Source organism: Tripterygium wilfordii, chromosome 9 (genome assembly GCF_013401445.1).
Source record: "Tripterygium wilfordii isolate XIE 37 chromosome 9, ASM1340144v1, whole genome shotgun sequence".
NCBI lineage: Eukaryota > Viridiplantae > Streptophyta > Magnoliopsida > Celastrales > Celastraceae > Tripterygium > Tripterygium wilfordii.
In genome coordinates, this window is record NC_052240.1 from 13360450 (window position 1) to 13379558 (window position 19109).

The 19109-nt window shown below is 38.2% G+C and overlaps 6 protein-coding genes and 1 non-coding gene across 7 annotated transcripts; all 7 read left to right on the forward strand.

Annotated features, from left to right (window-relative positions):
* Window positions 1-277: 277 nt before the first annotated feature.
* On the forward strand, window positions 278-1817 carry LOC120005154. The gene is made up of 2 exons (XM_038854641.1): window positions 278-711; window positions 1182-1817. Exons 1-2 carry the CDS (start codon window positions 416-418, stop codon window positions 1675-1677), a joined length of 792 nt encoding a protein of 263 aa, XP_038710569.1. The 5' UTR covers window positions 278-415; the 3' UTR covers window positions 1678-1817.
* Window positions 1818-1967: 150 nt separating this feature from the next.
* LOC120005155 (ylmG homolog protein 2, chloroplastic) lies at window positions 1968-3600 on the forward strand. Its single transcript, XM_038854642.1, has 2 exons — window positions 1968-2656; window positions 3175-3600. The coding sequence occupies exons 1-2, from the start codon at window positions 2193-2195 to the stop codon at window positions 3455-3457; spliced, it is 747 nt and encodes a 248-aa protein (XP_038710570.1). The 5' UTR covers window positions 1968-2192; the 3' UTR covers window positions 3458-3600.
* A 122-nt stretch (window positions 3601-3722) lies between these two features.
* LOC120005156 lies at window positions 3723-5087 on the forward strand. The gene has a single exon (XM_038854643.1). The coding sequence runs from the start codon at window positions 4252-4254 to the stop codon at window positions 4573-4575; it is 324 nt and encodes a 107-aa protein (XP_038710571.1). The 5' UTR covers window positions 3723-4251; the 3' UTR covers window positions 4576-5087.
* On the forward strand, window positions 4719-4879 carry LOC120006730. Its single transcript, XR_005470075.1, has one exon. It is a non-coding gene; the product is annotated as a U1 spliceosomal RNA (small nuclear RNA).
* Window positions 5088-10075: 4988 nt separating the features above from the next.
* On the forward strand, window positions 10076-12125 carry LOC120005157 (cytochrome P450 CYP72A219-like). The gene is made up of 5 exons (XM_038854644.1): window positions 10076-10383; window positions 10465-10685; window positions 10803-11047; window positions 11125-11485; window positions 11574-12125. Exons 1-5 carry the CDS (start codon window positions 10119-10121, stop codon window positions 11994-11996), a joined length of 1515 nt encoding a protein of 504 aa, XP_038710572.1. The 5' UTR covers window positions 10076-10118; the 3' UTR covers window positions 11997-12125.
* A 1911-nt stretch (window positions 12126-14036) lies between these two features.
* On the forward strand, window positions 14037-16146 carry LOC120005159 (cytochrome P450 CYP72A219-like). Its single transcript, XM_038854646.1, has 5 exons — window positions 14037-14436; window positions 14518-14738; window positions 14856-15100; window positions 15178-15538; window positions 15627-16146. Exons 1-5 carry the CDS (start codon window positions 14172-14174, stop codon window positions 16047-16049), a joined length of 1515 nt encoding a protein of 504 aa, XP_038710574.1. The 5' UTR covers window positions 14037-14171; the 3' UTR covers window positions 16050-16146.
* A 748-nt stretch (window positions 16147-16894) lies between these two features.
* LOC120005158 (cytochrome P450 CYP72A219-like) lies at window positions 16895-18932 on the forward strand. Its single transcript, XM_038854645.1, has 5 exons — window positions 16895-17171; window positions 17252-17472; window positions 17594-17838; window positions 17914-18274; window positions 18380-18932. The coding sequence occupies exons 1-5, from the start codon at window positions 16895-16897 to the stop codon at window positions 18800-18802; spliced, it is 1527 nt and encodes a 508-aa protein (XP_038710573.1). The 3' UTR covers window positions 18803-18932.
* The last annotated feature ends 177 nt before the right edge of the window (window positions 18933-19109 follow it).

The window sequence follows — 19109 nt, forward strand, 5'->3', positions numbered from 1 at the left end:
TTTCACCTTCATAAGATACAATAATGTAGTGAGAAACCTGCGATACAATAAATAGAATTTCATCGGGCATTAATGAGTTATTATCTTTAATTTAATTTTATGAGCATTCTCTTTAATGTTGTTGTTGAATAACAGTAATCTCCTCCGTACGGATGAGATATTGAAGGTATCTACGGGTTCTGCTAAAATTGCCCTCTCTCTTATTTATAATTTTATATTCATTTATCCTTACAACGTTTTCTTACGTTTTTAAATCAAAATTATTATAAAAATAAATATAATCTCATCCTCATCCGCCATTAAAAACACTCCAACTGCTCCCCTTTCTGTTTTCTCTCTGTTTCCGTTATTGTTGTCTTGTGTTATATATATGCAGTTGTTTTTGATAAGTTTTTGAGAGAATCGTGAACAAATCATGTCGATTGCGTTGGATAGTAGTAATCGGAGGATTGATATTGAAGCGTCTGGATTAGCGCGTGGTGGCGTTGCGTGCGTGCCTGCCACCGCGGTCTTCGATTCTATGCATGAGCGGAGAGAAGTGGCGGAGACGGAGGCGTGTAGTTCCTCTTCAACTTCGTCGATCTGGCAGAATAGGGATCTGAGCGGGAGGTCAGGATCGGACGGTGAGGATGGGGAGGACAATGAGGTTCAGAGCAAGTATAAGGGGACACTTGATTCCATGGAGGCTCTCGAGGAGGTTTTGCCTATCAGGTTCGTTTTTCCCTCTTAACAATTTCAATTATAAGTTGATAGATCTGGTAGTGTTGGCTAATATGAAGACATTGGGATCAGCTAAATTGTCGGTGTTATGAAATCAACAGAAAGTTGTTTACTCCTTACAGCCTCCTCGTTTTCAATTCTCTTTCCTTTTCTGTTTCCCGGACGATCTCTTCTTCTGCTACAACAACACAGACAAAAATGATCTTATTTTAGTTTTTCGCAACGGATAGGTTGGTCTGGATTTCATTTTGGAATGCTGTTGACATTTTTTTGTTCTGTGATTTTACCTCATTTTTTGATTGATCTGGGTGTGATGATCTTGAATCTGGACATAGAAACCTGAGATTTATCAATTACCTACGACCAATTTCATTTTCTTGGAAACTAGGTCATTATTATCTAGTTAGAGGCTGTGTTTCCTCTGTTAGGTAAGTTTCATCTGTTTATTTGAATGTTTTCAGGAGGGGAATATCGAATTTCTACAGCGGCAAATCGAAATCCTTCGCGAGTCTGGCTGAGGCTGCCTCTAACTCTGTCAAAGACATTGCAAAAGCAGAGAATGCATACACGAGGAGACGCAGGAATTTGCTTTGCTTCAATCACATATGGGACAAGAACAGAAACAGAAATTGCTCCCACAGAAATGGCGGAGGTGGGATATCTAAGAGACCGATCAGCACCAGCCGGAGCACACTGGCAATGGCAATGGCTTTGAGCAGCTCAGAGAGCATCAGTAACACAAGCGATGATTCGAATTCAAGATCACCTCCTCGTCTTCCAGCATTGCATCCTCCACTTACCAGGGCATCTTATAATAACTTAGCATCACCATTGCCATCTCCTCGACAAAAGTTCTCTCCTGGGCGGTCTTACTCTTTGGCCGACTTGCAACAGAGTACCACTCCAACGACAAATACAAATTCGTATTGCTCTTCTGCCAGTGAAGAAAGACAATAATGATAGACTAATCAATGTACTTGGCCAACTCTTCTCGCTGTTCGTCCAGAGGAGGATGTATCTGAGCGGTGTAAAGGTTTTCGTTTCCTGAATCTATCACTACCGGCTAAAACAATAGAGATAATTTAACTTGGGCGGCATTACCCATATTAATACAGTAAAAACAATGCAGGAATCCTTCATTGGAAGAGTACATACTCTTCCCGCATAAGAATTTAATGAAGCCTATGGTTGCCTTCCCAGACTCAAAGAGATAAGACTCGAAGCTTCGCTTTTGGAGGCGGTGATTGAAGTCCAAGTGCCACGCTGTCACCAATTAACAGTCTAAATTGGGAAAACATTATACGACGCCGTATTAATAAATTCGCATTCAACCCAGCAAAGTGTTGAGCCTTCCAATGAATACCTGCCACGTGGTAGATACAGCACCGGACATGAAAGATCTATCGCCACCATAGCCAAATGCATGACCGTTAATATTATCTTCTTCCCCTGTCTCAGCCACTCCACCAAAAATGGTAATGGAGGCGTCCACGGAGAATCCGAAGTTTGTAGCGCCCAGGATTCTGCAGCCCAGTTTGATGCTCTCGGTCCAAAATTCTTTTCCGAGGCCCATTAGATCAAGTCTTTGTCCACAAAATTTCATCCGTCACCTTCACAGCTCTATCGCTTCAACTTCTCAAAAATTGCGTCGGTTTCTACACTTGTTTCTCAACGAAAATCCAATTCTTAGAAAAATCCTGTCTGTCCGTTCCGATTTGAATCGCACTTTCTCCCAAATTCAGTGCAGGCACTACAGGAACCAGAACTGCCTATCCAATCATGGCTTCGCCGCCGTTTTGCCGGGAGATTCCGTGGCAGGGATTGTGGTGGCTAATGGTCTCATGAGTTTCTTGAACTTATACAACACATTATTGATTGTAAGGCTGGTGTTGACCTGGTTTCCTAACACTCCTCCCGCCATTGTTAGTCCCCTCAGGTGAGCCTCCCCAAAATGCTTTCGTAGCGTTGTTGCTATTGTGTATTCAAGTTCTTTATGCCCTGATAAGTGATAACTGACTAGTTATTTAGTCTGAGCTTGACAATTGATTATTTATATCTGCTTTACCATTATCTGGAAGAAAATATGAGATGTGAATCTTAATTATTGCTTCGACAGTGGAAGAGTATGATAGGGTGAAATGTTGGAATGGGGATGTTAAAGCAAAATGTTGTAGGTTCTCTGGGTTGAAGTAGCCCGTGGTGCTTTCCCTAGTGAAATTGGTTTTTCTAAACTATGAAAAGAGAGTTTTAAAAAGTATCAACCAGAGATAAGATGCAGATCCTGACCAGTATTTGTGAAGAGATTATAAATTCTGTTACTTGGAGAGTATGGAAATTTTACTTTGTTATCGAGTCTCATTCTAGTTTGAATCGACGTCATGCTTTAGTTTTACTTTCCTGTTCAGGTTGTTCTATGTAGCTGCTACTTACAATGAATTTCACTTATCTGTTCAGCACATTGTGTGACCCGTACCTGAACATATTCCGTGGAATCATCCCACCATTGGGAGGGACATTGGATCTCTCTCCCATACTGGCATTTCTTGTCCTTAATGCCTTCACAAGCACTGCTGCTGCACTTCCTGCTGAACTTCCTGAAGCAGGATCACCTCAGGTTGGGTATTCCTCTCATGCAAGGTCCGGTGGTCTCACCACATCACAGATGAAGTGGATGAAAAGGCTCTCTGGGAATCAGTCAAAGAGCTCAGTAATGGCATGTAGGTCATCGTTCTTTTGAGAGGCTAGCAGGTATATCATTCTGTTTGGTGTTGCAAGAGTGATGGGCCATGATTTTCTGCTTATTTCATTTATTTCTGTAAAATAATTTTGAAAACAGTGATATTGAGAGTTATATATGTTGAAAATCAACAAGTTTGCTGATGATTTTGGCTTCTTGTTATCTAGTTGACATACTTTTGATTAAATATGCGATTAAAAATGAGTTTAGATTATTAATGACCTCTCCTTGAGCAACATAATTTAGTTATTGTTTTTCGGCTTTTGAGCAACTATGTTTATGGTTAAGATATTTTAGCTTTTATAACTCCACCTGTCTGGGTAAACAGTTGTGGGTTATATATATGAGCATGATAGGGAAGAATCTCATTCATAATTAATCCAATACCAAGCAGCATCAGATTCTTTCAGACTTTTCCACCTGCAATGTAAACATTCACTCTTTTAGCTGTTATCGAGTATCTGATTCACTGAACATAAGGGATAATCTTAGCAATTTGAGTGCTATACGAGATTTTACCCTTTCATAACACGTGGAAAGATTGTTTCCAGGATTTGAAATTGTGACTTCTAGATTGCACCTTGCAACTTTATCATCATGCCACATGTTCGCCCGTATCGATTCCCACGTACTTTTGATGTTTTATATAATGCTAGATGATTCCAGCTATCTGATCTGCGTACAGTCTGGGTTTGAAAATACACTTAATTGACAATACTGAGGGGTGCTGTGCTAGCTGGGCATCCTTTTGTAAATTAAGCTAGGGTGACTTTTTCCTGAGACTTGCTACCTGAATGGAGCAACCGCCCACAGGCAGGAGTAGCAGCAGGTCTTCATCATATGAGAAACTGGTAGCCATAGGCTTGGCCCTTGTAGCCGTGGTTTCACCTCTGTATATTGACAGGAGAGCTGATACCGATGAGGAACACTTCAACTGGTTGTCCTTGCTGCTGTTGGTGTTGATATTGGCCATCACTTTGATGCTACTCTCAGACTGGCGCCTCATCAGGTTCGATCCTTACTGGATTCATAGAGTTGGGGGTTCTTCTGTTGGTATCGTTGTGATTCTTGTTGTCCTTGCCTTACTAGTGAAGTGTAAAGCTTCTATGAACATCTAGGCAGCTTGATGAAATTTCAGAGCGACAACAGCTTCTCAATGAATGTCAACCTTAAAAGACTGTATTAATCCCACATCGAAGACGTCAAATCAGTCTCTAGACACAAGTGTAAGATAAAATGGGCCCTGAGTCTCATTTGAAACGTACTTACCTGGACTGGATCAATGGGTGATCAATCAGGCCCATGGCGTGGGTCGGTGACCCCCATTGCACTTAGGAGGGGTAATGTCCTAAGGTCTCCCCATTGAGGGAGAGCATACGTCGTAATTTGTTGCAGTGGGGCCTGCGTTTGCGCGGCCCCACTTGTTCTAGTTCCAATTTTCGCCTTCATTCTAAATTTGCAGACGTATGATTAGCGCAATTTCTGCGTCATTGGGCCGGACTGAGTTTGGAAGGCCCATCTTTAGGCAATTATTATTTCTAGAGGTGACTGATTCCTACGTGACTTGATCATGGGCCCCATTCGTACTACTGTCGAGTTTGAAATCAATAACCCACGTGGTCATTGAAAATTGGAACTGGAGCCTTCACATTTAAAATAATGACGACTTTGGAAATAACCTACGAGGTTATTGAAAATAACGGCGACTTTGGAACTCTGATGAACGACTTTGGAACTCTAATGAACATTGGGGAGCTTTCACATTTAAAATAATGACGACTTTGGTACTATGATGGACGTTGGGGAGCCTTCACATTTAAATGAAGAGTGGTTATTGAAAATGATGACGATTTTGGTACTCTAATAGACGTTGAGGAGCCTTCACATTGAAATGAAGATTTAGAGATGACGACTTTGGTACTCTGATGGACATTGGGGAGCCTTTACATTTAAATGAAGAGTGGTTATTGAAAATGATGACGACTTTGGTACTCTGATGGACGTTAGGAAGCCTTCACATTTAAAATAATGATGACTTTAGTACTCTGCTGGACGTTAGGGGAGCATTCGCATTTAAAATAATGATGACTTTGGCACTCTGGTGGACGTTGGGGACCCTTCACATTTAAATGAAGATTTAGAGATGACCACTTTACGTGATATGATAGCCGCGGAGTTATATGATTTATAGTGCAACATAGAACCAATTTTCTTTGATATTAATGTATAATATACTATGTAATAATGTATCAAATATATGTATTTGGTATTAATGTAAAATCTGTATATATTTATTATATCTTATAATTATATCACTCATCGCAATTTTATTCATCCAAACGCTAAATTGAACATCAATTCACCTCATCACAACTTTTTTTGTAACATGTCAAACGCCTTTTGCATTCAGAACTCACCTCACAACACCATAACTTTTTACCTCACAACACCAAAATACAAAGCACTCCCAAACGGACCCTATTTATATCTTGGCCCCGTGCTTACTCCTGTGGAGTTAAAATATCTCGAGCCATTAACGTAACTTGCTTGCTCTCCACAAAAGTATTTGACCGACACCAAAGTGTGTGTGTGTACTTACCCCAAGTGTAGGGTATCGTCAAGTAATAAACCGGTGAGTCCGGTATCGATCCACGAGGAAGCAATGCAAATTTGAAGTGAATGATATGCAAATGACTAGCTAACACTAATAAACACAATGAATATCAAATAAAAGCAAGTAAAAGAAGTGGGCCGAATGACTCGGTAGCATGAGCGATTTTTTAATCAAAGTAAGCACAAATTGGATTTAAAACAATTAATTAAAAACCTAGTCTCTAATCCATCCCGGTGGCTACTCGGTTCTCATACTCAAGGTATCATTGCAAACACACACAACCATACACAATGCATTGTGTGATACTATCAATCATGCATATGCAAAGAGAATTAGGATATAAGACTTCAATTCATACATGTAGGCCATCGGGTCTCTTAATCTACGATGAACGCAAAGGGATAAGCACCTAATATTATGGATTAATGTTCCCCCTTGGGGCTCGGCTTGGCTAACACCCTAGTTTCACACTCAAAGATCAATTAACCATAACTCTCCCATGCACATTCCTAAATTAACCCAAAACCCCATCATCAATACACATAATTAATAGCTATGCAATGAAAAACTCAGTTAATTAAGGAAATCATGCAATGGGTTTAACAATTCTCAATCGAACACATTAGATGCAATCCCTAGACTAGACAATCCAAGAATACAATCAAATATGTCATTCCCATAGATCCAATCACACAACTATCACGAAATTAAAAGAGAGAAATCGAAGCTACGATTCTTTGAGCATACCTTGAGTAATCGAAACCTTGCACCCACCGTTCGGGACTAGAAACTAGAAAGGGAACTTAGCCACTCATTATAATGAGAATAAACATCAATTTTATAGATGAAAACCAATGTTTACAATCAAGATCACAAGAACTAAGTAAAAACCTAGAGAGAGAAAGAGAGAAAAACTATGGAGGCTAGATGTTGTGAATGAATGAATTATTAGAAGGAAGACCCAATCTTAGGGTTTTCTCCTCTTTTTACAATAGAAATTACCTATCTACCCTTATAAAGTCGTTCCCCATTGGTTACAAGCATGAGTTACCCCAAATACCCTTAAAATTCTAGTGCAGAAAAATTGCAGTTCCGCGATAGGTGTCCAGACAGGTGTCCGGACGGGTGTCCGGACAGGTGTCCGGACACTTCATGCGTCCATCAACTTTGAAGCCTCTGCCTCAATTTGTGAAGAAAGCGTCCGGACGGCACTTGAGGTGTCCGGACGCTCACTGTCCGGACAGGTGTCCGGACACTTGCTGAATCCCAGCTTCTTCTTTCAGCTCCAAAGGTGATCAATTCAGTCATTTACGCCCGATTTCCTGCAAAACCACCGGGAAACATGTATAAGAGTAAAATTACTTTATTTTAACACAAATGCATTACTATAAGCACTAGGACCTCCTAATTAGATGATATTAGGACCTCAAACTAGAGGTCCGATCAGTATTCCAATTTCTAACAAAGAAAAGTCAACAAATCCTTGCAATGAATTATGAGTTCATCTAAATGCACCCTAGTTTTTACTCTATATACCCCCTTTCTTTTCTTTTTTCTTTTTTTTTTCCCTCTATACGCCTCTTGGTCCCACCATTGACCCCACCTCTTTTATATTTTTATAATTTTAAATTTATTTGATTAAAATACAATATTATTAAAAAATAATACTATCGAAATATAATATTAGAATTTGATTTTAATACTTTGTGTTATGATGTGAATTTTTTTTAATTTGATTTTTTATGAACAAGGTTTACAAAAAATCTTAGAAGAGATGGATCATGCAAAAATTGTTGGACTCGACATCCAAGCATGCAGATGTATTGTTCAGTTAGTTCATGGATTTCCTTGTGCACATGAGATATCATTATATGCACACGAAAAAGACCAATTCCTTTATCTTTTGTTGATCATTTTTGGAAAAAACTTGACTTCAAGCCAAGCGAGTTATTAGAAGATGATGGTCTCAACTGTACAATTGAGATAGAGCAAATTATGGATCAGTTTCAAATGAAGCCACGGTTTAGTAAAATTGGACTATCGAGGAAGCTACGAGAGATAATCAAACAGTCCACTACCTCACTTTTGGAACCAAAAGTCATACAAAATACACGTGGTCGACCCTCATTGAGAAAGAAGGATAAATCGATTCATAGAGATCCCTCTGTATTTAAGTATGTGGAAGCTTCTTTGAAGACTTCATATGTACCTCATCGTCATAGTTGTTCATCAATTGACATTGGATCATCAACTATATCAAGAAGAGGATGAACAGTTCCATCACCAATTTATGTCAACCAATTTCCTCTAATATTGAGAAGATACGTCGTGAATGTCATCGATGTAACAACTGACGATAATTGTGGGTTCAAAGCTATTGCTGGCTTGTTAGGTCTTGAAGGAGGTGAATTTGCTTGGTCTTCTGTTAGGCGTGATTTAATTGAAGAGGTAAGGACATTTTGGGAAGAGTACGCATATTTGTTTGGCAGTTATGAGCCGGCATGTTATATTCACAATGTGCTTGTATTTTTCGAGACAAATAAACCAGCACCAATGGATTGTTGGATGAATATGCTTGATATGAGACATCTTATCACATCAAGGTGCAACATCATCTTGCATCTCATAAGCGATGTACAATCTTTAACTTTTTTACCATTGCGATCCATGCAGAACATAGGGCCATCACTATTGGATATGTGAATGGTAATCACTTTGTTCAGGTATTTATGAGTGGGAATTATCCGATGTCCCCTATTATGATCCAGTGGTTTTCATACAAGTATGATTGTGCAACAGCATTGGCGACACCATATAAGAAACAACTCCGTGATTATGAGAAACTTGTTCATTCGATAAATGTACCTCAATCCATTGTACACATAATAACATATGATTAATGTACTTGTATTCATAACAATATTATTTTTTAATAATATTGTTTTTTAATAATTTTTTTCCAAATAAATTAAAAATATAGACAAATTTATAAATATAATTTATAAAAATATAAATATAAATTATACAAATATAAAAATTTAATTATAAAAATATAAAATATATATTAAAAAATTAAAAATATATATTAAAAAATATAAATTATACAAATATAAAAATATAAATTATATAAATAAATTGAGGTGGGTTTGGGGGGTGTATAGAGAAAAAAAAATTGAAAAAAAGTTGAGGGGGTGTATTGAGTAAAAATAAGGGTGCATTTTTTTTTTTGAGAGAAATACGAACTTCTATTAAAACATCGCAGCACCATACATAGAGGAGTAGACTCCTCGATTACAAGATAAAAATAAAAACACTCCTACTACATCAAGGGTAAAGGATTGACTCAGGACAACAACAAATGCCACAAACAGGCTAAAATAGAGTTTAAACTCGTTTGAAGAGGTAGGCAGGGGCCTGAAAGCAGCAAAAGCACGATTAAAGATTGCCTTGAAACCTCGCCAGAGAATGGAGCATGTACTGTAGTCTTGAGACAAAATCTTTACAGGATGCAGAGTAGTCAAAAGACGGACGTCGTCGTCGCCGTCGCTGCCAGATAAAGCCTCATCGTTGTCCAAGAAAATCAGATCTGGACAAGAGAGGAGCCAAACCACCATATCGGTGGACGAAACCCTTAGATCTGAAGGAAAATCCATCAGATCTAGAGGGACAAACACAGAACAAAAGAAAACAGACTAAAATTTAAAAAGTAGAGTTGGAGGTTGGAGAAAAGTGGTTGTGGAGGTGAAGGTGGGTATGGAGGTGGTTAGAGAAAGGGAGTGGGGGTGGTTGGGGGTGGGTGTGGAGGTGAGTGGGGGAGGAGGAGGAGAGACCTCTCCTCCTCCACGGCTGCACTTTTGCTGGAGTAGTTGAGAGAGTTTAGAGAGAATAAGGGTGCATTTAGACTTTGGTATTATGAAAGGTTTACAAGGGACCCACTTACTTGATCCCCAAGATCACATGAAGTTCTATAAAAGGTGTCTTCAAACCTTGACGACTTCAACCTCACTTCACTCTCTTAACTCCAACAAGCCCCAATACAACCAAAACATGGAAGGCTTCATTGTGTACTCTTTTGTGCTACTTGTAATCCTTTCTTTCATCAGGCTTGCTCTCACGTTTTGGTGGAGACCAAAGAGCCTAGAGAAGCATTTGAGGAGGCAAGGTATCAGAGGCAATTCTTACAATCCTTTCCATGGTGACATGAAAGAATTTGTCAAATCTTGCAAGGAAGCATGGTCCAAACCCATGTCCTTGAATCACCAGATTGCTCCGCGTGTCTCTCCATTCTATCATCAAATGGTACAAACTTATGGTAAGAATGAAATCTAGTGATCATATTTTATAGCTTTATGAAATTGGAGATTTTAATGATTTGAAAAATTTGCAAGTGCAGGAAAAGTTTGTCTTAGTTGGGTTGGAACAAGTCCTAAATTGATAGTGGCAGACCCAGAATTGATGAGGTTAATCTTAAATGACAAGCAGGGTCATTTTGTGAAGCCCCCACGAAACCCACTTGTGGATCTTCTACAACTTGGAGTCGCAAATTTGGAAGGAGAAAAATGGGCCAAAAGGAGACGCTTGATTACACCGGTTTTTCATTTTGACAAGTTAAAGGTATTCTATACAACTGTTTCAACACTATTTCCGTAATCTGAACCTGTAAGATTGTTAATTTAAACCAATATATAGCGATGGATTTTAATTGTTTTGCAACTGATTGCAAAAAAATAGGGGATGGTACCTGAATTTTCAGCCAGTTGTTGTGACTTAATCAATAGATGGAACAATATAGTGAGTGATAAAGGATCGACCGAGCTAGACGTTGCACCAGAACTTCAAAATCTTGCTGCAAATGTTATAGCTAGGACGGCATTTGGCAGCAGCTATGAAGAGGGGAAGGAAATATTTGAACTTCAGAAAGAGCAAGCCCGATTAATCCTTGAAGCACACTTTGGCTTTTATTTCCCTGGCTACAGGTTCTATTCCTTTCACAATTACAGCAAATGATGTGCAATGAATTACATCTGATTTACAATCTTGTTGTCTGCTACAGATTTCTACCAACTAAAAAGAACAATAGAAGATACAAGATACACAGAGTGGTCAAAGCAACATTACGGAATCTGATATACAAGAAAGAACGTGCTATGAAAAATGGAGACACTAGTTGTGACTTACTAGGCTTGTTGTTGCAATACAAAGAACAATCAGATGGTGGAATGACCATAGAAGATGTGATAGAGGAATGCAAGCTGTTTTACTTTGCCGGGCAAGAAACCACCGCGAACTTGCTCACGTGGACGATGATTTTATTATCAATGAATCGTAACTGGCAAGAGAAAGCGAGGGAGGAGGTTTTGAACACTTATGGGAAGAAGACTCCTGGAATTGAAGATTTGAACCACCTCAAGATTGTGAGTACCTGCTCATTGTAACTTCTAACAGTCCTTTTTCACTAATCAAATGTTTTCAAAGCATAAAACAGATTTTAATCATTGGCAGGTTTCAATGATACTACATGAGGTACTAAGACTCTATCCGCCACTGACTGCCGCGATTCGTTATACTCATCAGGAAACCAACATAGGAGGAATGTCAATCCCAGCTGGTGTAGAATTTCAATTACCAATGCTGTTTATTCACCATGATCATGAATATTGGGGAGAAGATGCTGAACAATTTAGACCAGAGAGATTCAGTGAAGGTGTGTCAAAGGCATCGAAAGACGGCGCTTTCTATCCATTTGGTTGGGGACCCAGAATTTGTTTAGGCCAAAATTTTGCAATGATAGAAGCAAAGATGGCTCTGTCAATGATTCTTCAAAATTTCTCGTTCGAACTCTCCCCGTTGTACGCTCATGCTCCTTATACTGTCATAACTCTTCAACCCCAACATGGAGCTCCAATTATCCTTCATCCACTCTGAGGTTTTGTAGCTATATATATGTGTGTGTACAGTGTGTGTGTGTGTGTACAGTGTGTGTGTGTGTAATACGGTTGGTTAACATTGTAACTTCATGTTATTGAAGCAATGTACTGCTAATGTTTTGTTTGATCAGAAGTGTGATACTCTGTATGATATGTCAAAGAGCTAACTGATGCATAGAAAACAAAATCTTAAGAGCACATCAATGGGGGATTCACAAAATGACCCTGCTTGTTTACTAATATTAACCTCACCAACTCTAGGTCTACCACTATCAATCTAGGACTTGTTCCAACCCTGCTCTTCCAATTTTTCAATCATTAGATAGAACAGAATAAACAGATTTCTTTCCATAATTTTGTACCAATCGATGAAAGAATGGGGGAAAAGTGGAACAATCTGGTGATTCAAGGACGTGGGTTTGGACCTTCCTTCCTTGCAAGATTAAATAGATTCTTTCATGTCACCATGAAGAAGATTGTAAGCATTTCCTCTTCTGGTCCCTTGCCTCCTCCAATGCTTCTATAGGCTCTTTGGTCTCCACCAGAATATGAGACTAACTCTTGTGTAAGCCATTGTCTTGCCCCTGTATGACGATGATCAAGCCACATCAAACTAAATGATTCTGCTTCAGATTTTGGAGAACTATCAAATATTGAACCGGTCTATTACATTGTTTTAAAATACCGGTTGAACCGGAAATCGGAGGGGTCACCGGTACGATTTAATAAAATATCGGTAAAATACCGGTTTGGTCAAATATAGGTCAAATACCGGTTCAACCGGCCGGTTTTCGGTATAAATACGGGTTCTCCGGTTTGAAAAATTCAAAATTGAGAACTTTTTGATAAAAAAAATAAGTAAATTTTTTTTAAAAAAAGAGTAAAAATTGAACCTAATTGAGATTTAAATGATTATGTTGGACTTGAACTTTTATAATTTATACAGTTATGTTGTATTTTTTTATAAGAATGTTTGTTAATTGAAAATTACATTTGGTAATATTATGTTTAATTTGAGATTGAGAGTGTTATTATTGTGGTTATTATTTATTTGGATGCATTTTAATTTATAGTATTTTTCTGATTTTTCTAGTATTTTTACAGGTTTTTTTATAATTTTTTATTAATTATTAAAAATTTAATTAATCAAATCAAACCGGTCGACCGATCAAACCGGTTGAACCGGTTAAACCGGTTTTCGATGGCCAACCGACACGATCCGAAATCCGGTTTTTAAAACATTGGTCTAATAGTCAAAAACAAAGGTATATTATGGTCAATAAATACTGCTACCACCGTGAAAACCTTTTTTTTTTTTGAATTGAGAGTAACTTGGTCAAACCTTTTAAATGATTCTAAACTGCAAAAAGAAAAAAGCAAAATAAACATGGCCCCAACTAACACCTGCAGCTCAAAAGATGAACTAATACAAACCGACATATCGAAAAACAAATAAAACCTAAAAACTCACCGTTGTGATAAGGCGTGATAGCGTGCTCAAAGCTAAGTTGACCAAAGTTAGGGTGTAGTTGGAAAACAGTGGAGAAGCAAATAAAGCTTACCATAAGTTTTTTCCTTTTGCAACTGTCTATGGCTGATTACTTTCGTTGCTTTGGAAAAATTAATAAAAACTTTGAGAGTTTTCCTCTCTGTTTAGTATTGATGCTCTAGGTTAAATGTTGGTTTAACCTTAATCGTAATTTCCGACAGCATCACACCCGTATTAATTTGGATGGTACTAGAAACTTCCAAAGACGACATGAAAATATATTTAACAATAACTATTAATTAAATACACTTGTTAAGTATTGATTACAACATATCACACTATACCATGTGTGATAAACACCGTCTCACTTATTTTTTAAAACTTAAAATACATGTGATTTTTAGGTTTCATTGCATTTTTTTCATCCTTATCTAGTATCGATTAACATTTCCCTAATTAAATATTTCAAACCATTATGTAATTTGCTTGCTCTCCACAAATATACGCTTGGAGAGCAATAATACATTGACATATTTCCAACTTCTAACAAAGAAAAGTCAACAAATTGATGCAATGAAAGGTGTATAAGGGACCCGCTTTTACTTTCTCTCCAAGACCTGAAACTGAAAGAACTTCGATCTCACTTTACCCTTCAACTCCAACAAGCCCCAATACAACCAAAACATGGAAGGCTTCATGGTGTACTCTTTTGTGCTACTTGTAATCCTTTCTTTCATCAGGCTTGCTCTCACGTTTTGGTGGAGACCAAAGAGCCTAGAGAAGCATTTGAGGAGGCAAGGTATCAGAGGCAATTCTTACAATCCTTTCCATGGTGACATGAAAGAATTTGTCAAATCTTGCAAGGGAGCATGGTCCAAACCCATGTCCTTGAATCACCAGATTGCTCCGCGTGTCTCTCCATTCTATCATCAAATGGTACAAACTTATGGTAAGAACGAAATCTAGTGATCATATTTTATAGCTTTATGAAATTGGAGATTTTAATGATTTGAAAAATTTGCAAGTGCAGGAAAAGTTTGTCTTAGTTGGGTTGGAACAAGTCCTAAATTGATAGTGGCAGACCCAGAATTGATGAGGTTAATCTTAAATGACAAGCAGGGTCATTTTGTGAAGCCCCCACGAAACCCACTTGTGGATCTTCTACATCTTGGAGTCTCATCTTTGGAAGGAGAAAAATGGGCCAAAAGGAGACGCTTGATTACACCGGCTTTTCATTTTGACAAGTTAAAGGTATTCTATACAACTGTTTCAACACTATTTCCGTGATCTGAACCTGTAAGATTGTTAATTTAAACCATTATATAGCGATGGATTTTAATTGTTTTGCAACTGATTGCAAAAAAATAGGGGATGGTACCTGAATTTTCAGCCAGTTGTTGTGACTTAATCAATAGATGGAACAATATAGTGGGTGATAAAGGATCGACCGAGCTAGACGTTGCACCAGAACTTCAAAATCTTGCTGCAGATGTTATATCTAGGACGGCATTTGGCAGCAGCTATGAGGAGGGGAAGGAAATATTTGAACTTCAGAAAGAGCAAGTCCGATTAGTCGTTGAAGCACACTTTGGCTTTTATTTCCCTGGCTACAGGTTCTATTCCTTTCACAATTACAGCAAATGATGTGCAACGAATTATATCTGATTTACAATCTTGTTGTCTGCTACAGATTTCTACCAACTAAAAAGAACAATAGAAGATACAAAATAGACAGAGTGGTCAAAGCAACATTACGGAATCTGATATACAAGAAAGAACATGCTATGAAAAATGGAGACACTAGTTGTGACTTACTAGGCTTGCTGTTGCAATACAAAGACCAATCTGATGGTGGAATGACCATAGAAGATGTGATAGAGGAATGTAAGCTGTTTTACTTTGCCGGGCAAGAAACCACCGCGAACTGGCTCACGTGGACGATGATTTTATTATCAATGAATCGTAACTGGCAAGAGAAAGCAAGGGAGGAGGTTTTGAACATTTGTGGGAAGAAGACGCCTGGAATTGAAGATTTGAACCACCTCAAGATTGTAAGTACCTGCTCATTGTAACTTCTAACAGTCCTTTTTCACTAATCAAATGTTTTCAAAGCATAAAACAGATTTTAATCATTGGCAGGTTTCAATGATACTACATGAGGTACTAAGACTCTATCCGCCAGTGACTCTGGCGATTCGTTATACTCATCAGGAAACCAACATAGGAGGAATGTCAATCCCAGCTGGTGTAGAATTTCAATTACCAATGCTGTTTATTCACCATGATCATGAATATTGGGGACAAGATGCTGAACAATTTAGACCAGAGAGATTCAGTGAAGGTGTGTCAAAGGCATCGAAAGACAATGCTTTCTATCCGTTTGGCTGGGGACCCAGAATTTGTTTAGGCCAAAATTTTGCAATGATAGAAGCAAAGATGGCTCTAGCAATGATTCTTCAAAATTTCTCGTTCGAGCTCTCTCCGTTGTACGCTCATGCTCCTTATACTGTCATAACTCTTCAACCCCAACATGGAGCTCCTATTATCCTTCACCCACTCTGAGGTTTTGTAGTTATATATGTGTGTGTAATAAGGTTGGTTAACATTGTAACTTCATGTTATTGAGGCAATGTACTGCTAATGTTTTGTTTGATCAGAAGTGTGATACTCTGTATCATATGTTAAAGAGCTAACCGATGCATAGAAAACAAAACCTTAAGAGCACATCAATAACATTAGCAAAAAAAAGCAAAATAATAAAAAAAGCAACTTGCTCAAACCTTTTAAATGATTCTGAACTGCAAAAAAAAGCAAAATAAACATGGCCCAACCAGCTCCTGCGACTCAAAAGATGAACTAATGCAAACCCACATATTGAAAAACAAATAAATTCTAAAAACTCATCATTGTGATAAGGCGTGATAATGTGCTCAAAGCTAAGTTGATCAAAGCTAGGGTGTAGTTGGAAAACAGTGTAGGCGCAAATAAAACTTACCATAAGTTTTTCCTTTTGCAACTACCTATGGTTGATTACTTTCGTTGTTTTGGAAAAAATAATAAAAACTTTGAGAGTTTTCTCCTCTGTTTAGTATTGGTGCTCCAGGTTAAATGTTGATTTAACCTTAATCGTAATTTCTAACAACATCACATCAATCCAAACCAAGACAATGATGTAGAGGATCATGATCACTGTCTAATCAATACTGCAAGTCAGTCCGTAAGAAAAATATACGCTTGGAGACCAATAATACATTGACATAGTTCCAACAACCAACAAAGAAAAGTCAACAAATTGATGCAATGAAGGAGGTGTATAAGGGACCCGCTTTTACTTTCTCTCCAAGACCTGAAAGTAATTCAATATCACTTTACTCTTCAACTCCAACAATCCCCAATACAATCAAAACATGGAAGGCTTGATTGTGCAAACGATGTTGTACTCTTTTGTGCTACTCGTAATCCATTCTCTCATCAGATTTACTCTAAAATTTTGGTGGAGACCAAAGAGCCTAGAGAAGCATTTGAGGAGGCAAGGTATCAGAGGCAGTTCTTACAATCCTTTTCATGATGACATGAAAGAATCTGTGAAATCTTGCAAGGAAGCATGGTCCAAACCCATGTCCTTGAATCACCAGATTGCTCCATATGTCTCCCCGTTCTATCATCAAATGATACAAAATTATGGTAAGAAATGAAATCTAGTGATTATATTTTATTGCGCTGTGAGGTTGGAGATTCTAACGATTGAAAAATTGCAAGTGCAGGAAAAGTTTGTCTTAGTTGGGTTAGAACGACTCCTAGATTGATAGTGGCAGACCCAGGATTGATGAGGTTAATATTAACTGACAAGCAGGGTCATATTGTGATTCCCCCACAAAACCCTCTTGTGGATCTTCTTACACTTGGAGTCTCGACTTTGGAAGGAGAAAAATGGGCCAAAAGGAGACGCTTGATTACACCTGCTTTTCATTTTGACAAGTTAAAGGTATTCTACAATCTACAGTACTCTTCTGTTTCTGTGATTTGAACCTGTAACATCGTTAACTTAAACCAATATATATATAGCAATCGATTTTAATTGTTTTGCAAATGATTGCAAAAAATAGGGGATGGTACCTGAATTTTCAGCCAGTTGTTGGGACTTGATCAATAGATGGAACGATAGAGTGAGTGACAAAGGATCGATCGAGTTAGACGTTGCACCAGAATTTCAAATTCTTGCTGCAGATGTTATATCTAGGACAGCATTTGGCAGCAGCTATGAAGAGGGGAAAGAAATATTTGAACTTCAGGAAGAGCAAGTCCGATTAGTCCTTGAAGCACACTTAGGCACTTATTTCCCTGGCTTCAGGTGCTATTCCCATTCATTCCTTTCACAATTACAGCAAATGATGTGCAATGAATTGTATCTTGTTTTTTGCAACAGATTTCTACCAACTAAAAAGAACAATAGAAGATACAAAATAGACAGAGTGGTCAAAGCAACATTACGGAACATGATATACAAGAAAGAACATGCAATGCAAAATGGAGACACTAGTTGTGACTTACTAGGCTTGTTGTTGCAATACAAAGAACAATCTGATGGTGGAATGACCATAGAAGATGTGATAGAGGAATGTAAGCTGTTTTACTTTGCCGGGCAAGAAACCACCGCGAACTTGCTCACGTGGACGATGATTTTGTTATCAATGAATCGTAACTGGCAAGAGAAAGCAAGGGAGGAGGTTTTGAAGATTTGTGGGAAGAAGACGCCAGGAATCGAAGATTTGCACCATCTCAAGATTGTGAGTACCTGCTCATTATAACTTCTAATAGTCCTTTTTTAATTTGTTAATAAAATATTTTCAAAGCATGTCACAGATGTTATGAGAATCATTGGTATTTGGCAGGTTTCAATGATACTACATGAGGTACTGAGACTCTATCCGCCGGTGACTACGCTGCTTCGTTATACTCATCAGGAAACTAATATAGGAGGAATGTCAATCCCAGCTGGAGTAGAAGTTCTATTACCAACGCTATTTATTCACCATGACCATGAATATTGGGGGGAAGATGCAGAACAATTTAGACCAGAGAGATTCAATGAAGGTGTGTCAAAGGCATCGAAAGACAACGCTTTCTATCCATTTGGTTGGGGACACAGAATTTGTTTGGGCCAAAATTTTGCGATGATAGAAGCAAAGATGGCTCTAGCAATGATTCTTCAAAATTTCTGGTTCGAGCTCTCGCCATTGTACGCTCATGCTCCTGGTACTGTCATACTTCTTCAACCCCAACATGGAGCTCCCATTATCCTTCACCCGCTTTGAGGTTCTGTAGTGTTATATATATGTAATAAGGTTGGTCAACATTGTAAGTTTGTGACTTCATGTTATTGAGGGCCTGAGGCAATGTACTGCTAAATGTTTTGTTTGATCAGAAGTGTGATTTTTTGTGTCATCTCTGTGTAATTAGATTAGAGCACATCAATTGGGGATTCATAAAATTGCCCAGCTTGTCTGTTAATATTAACCTCGTCAACTCTGGGTTTGCCACTATCAATATAAGACTTGTTCCGACCCAACTAACACAAACTTTTTCCTGATCTTCCAATTATTCAATCACTAGTAGGAGCCG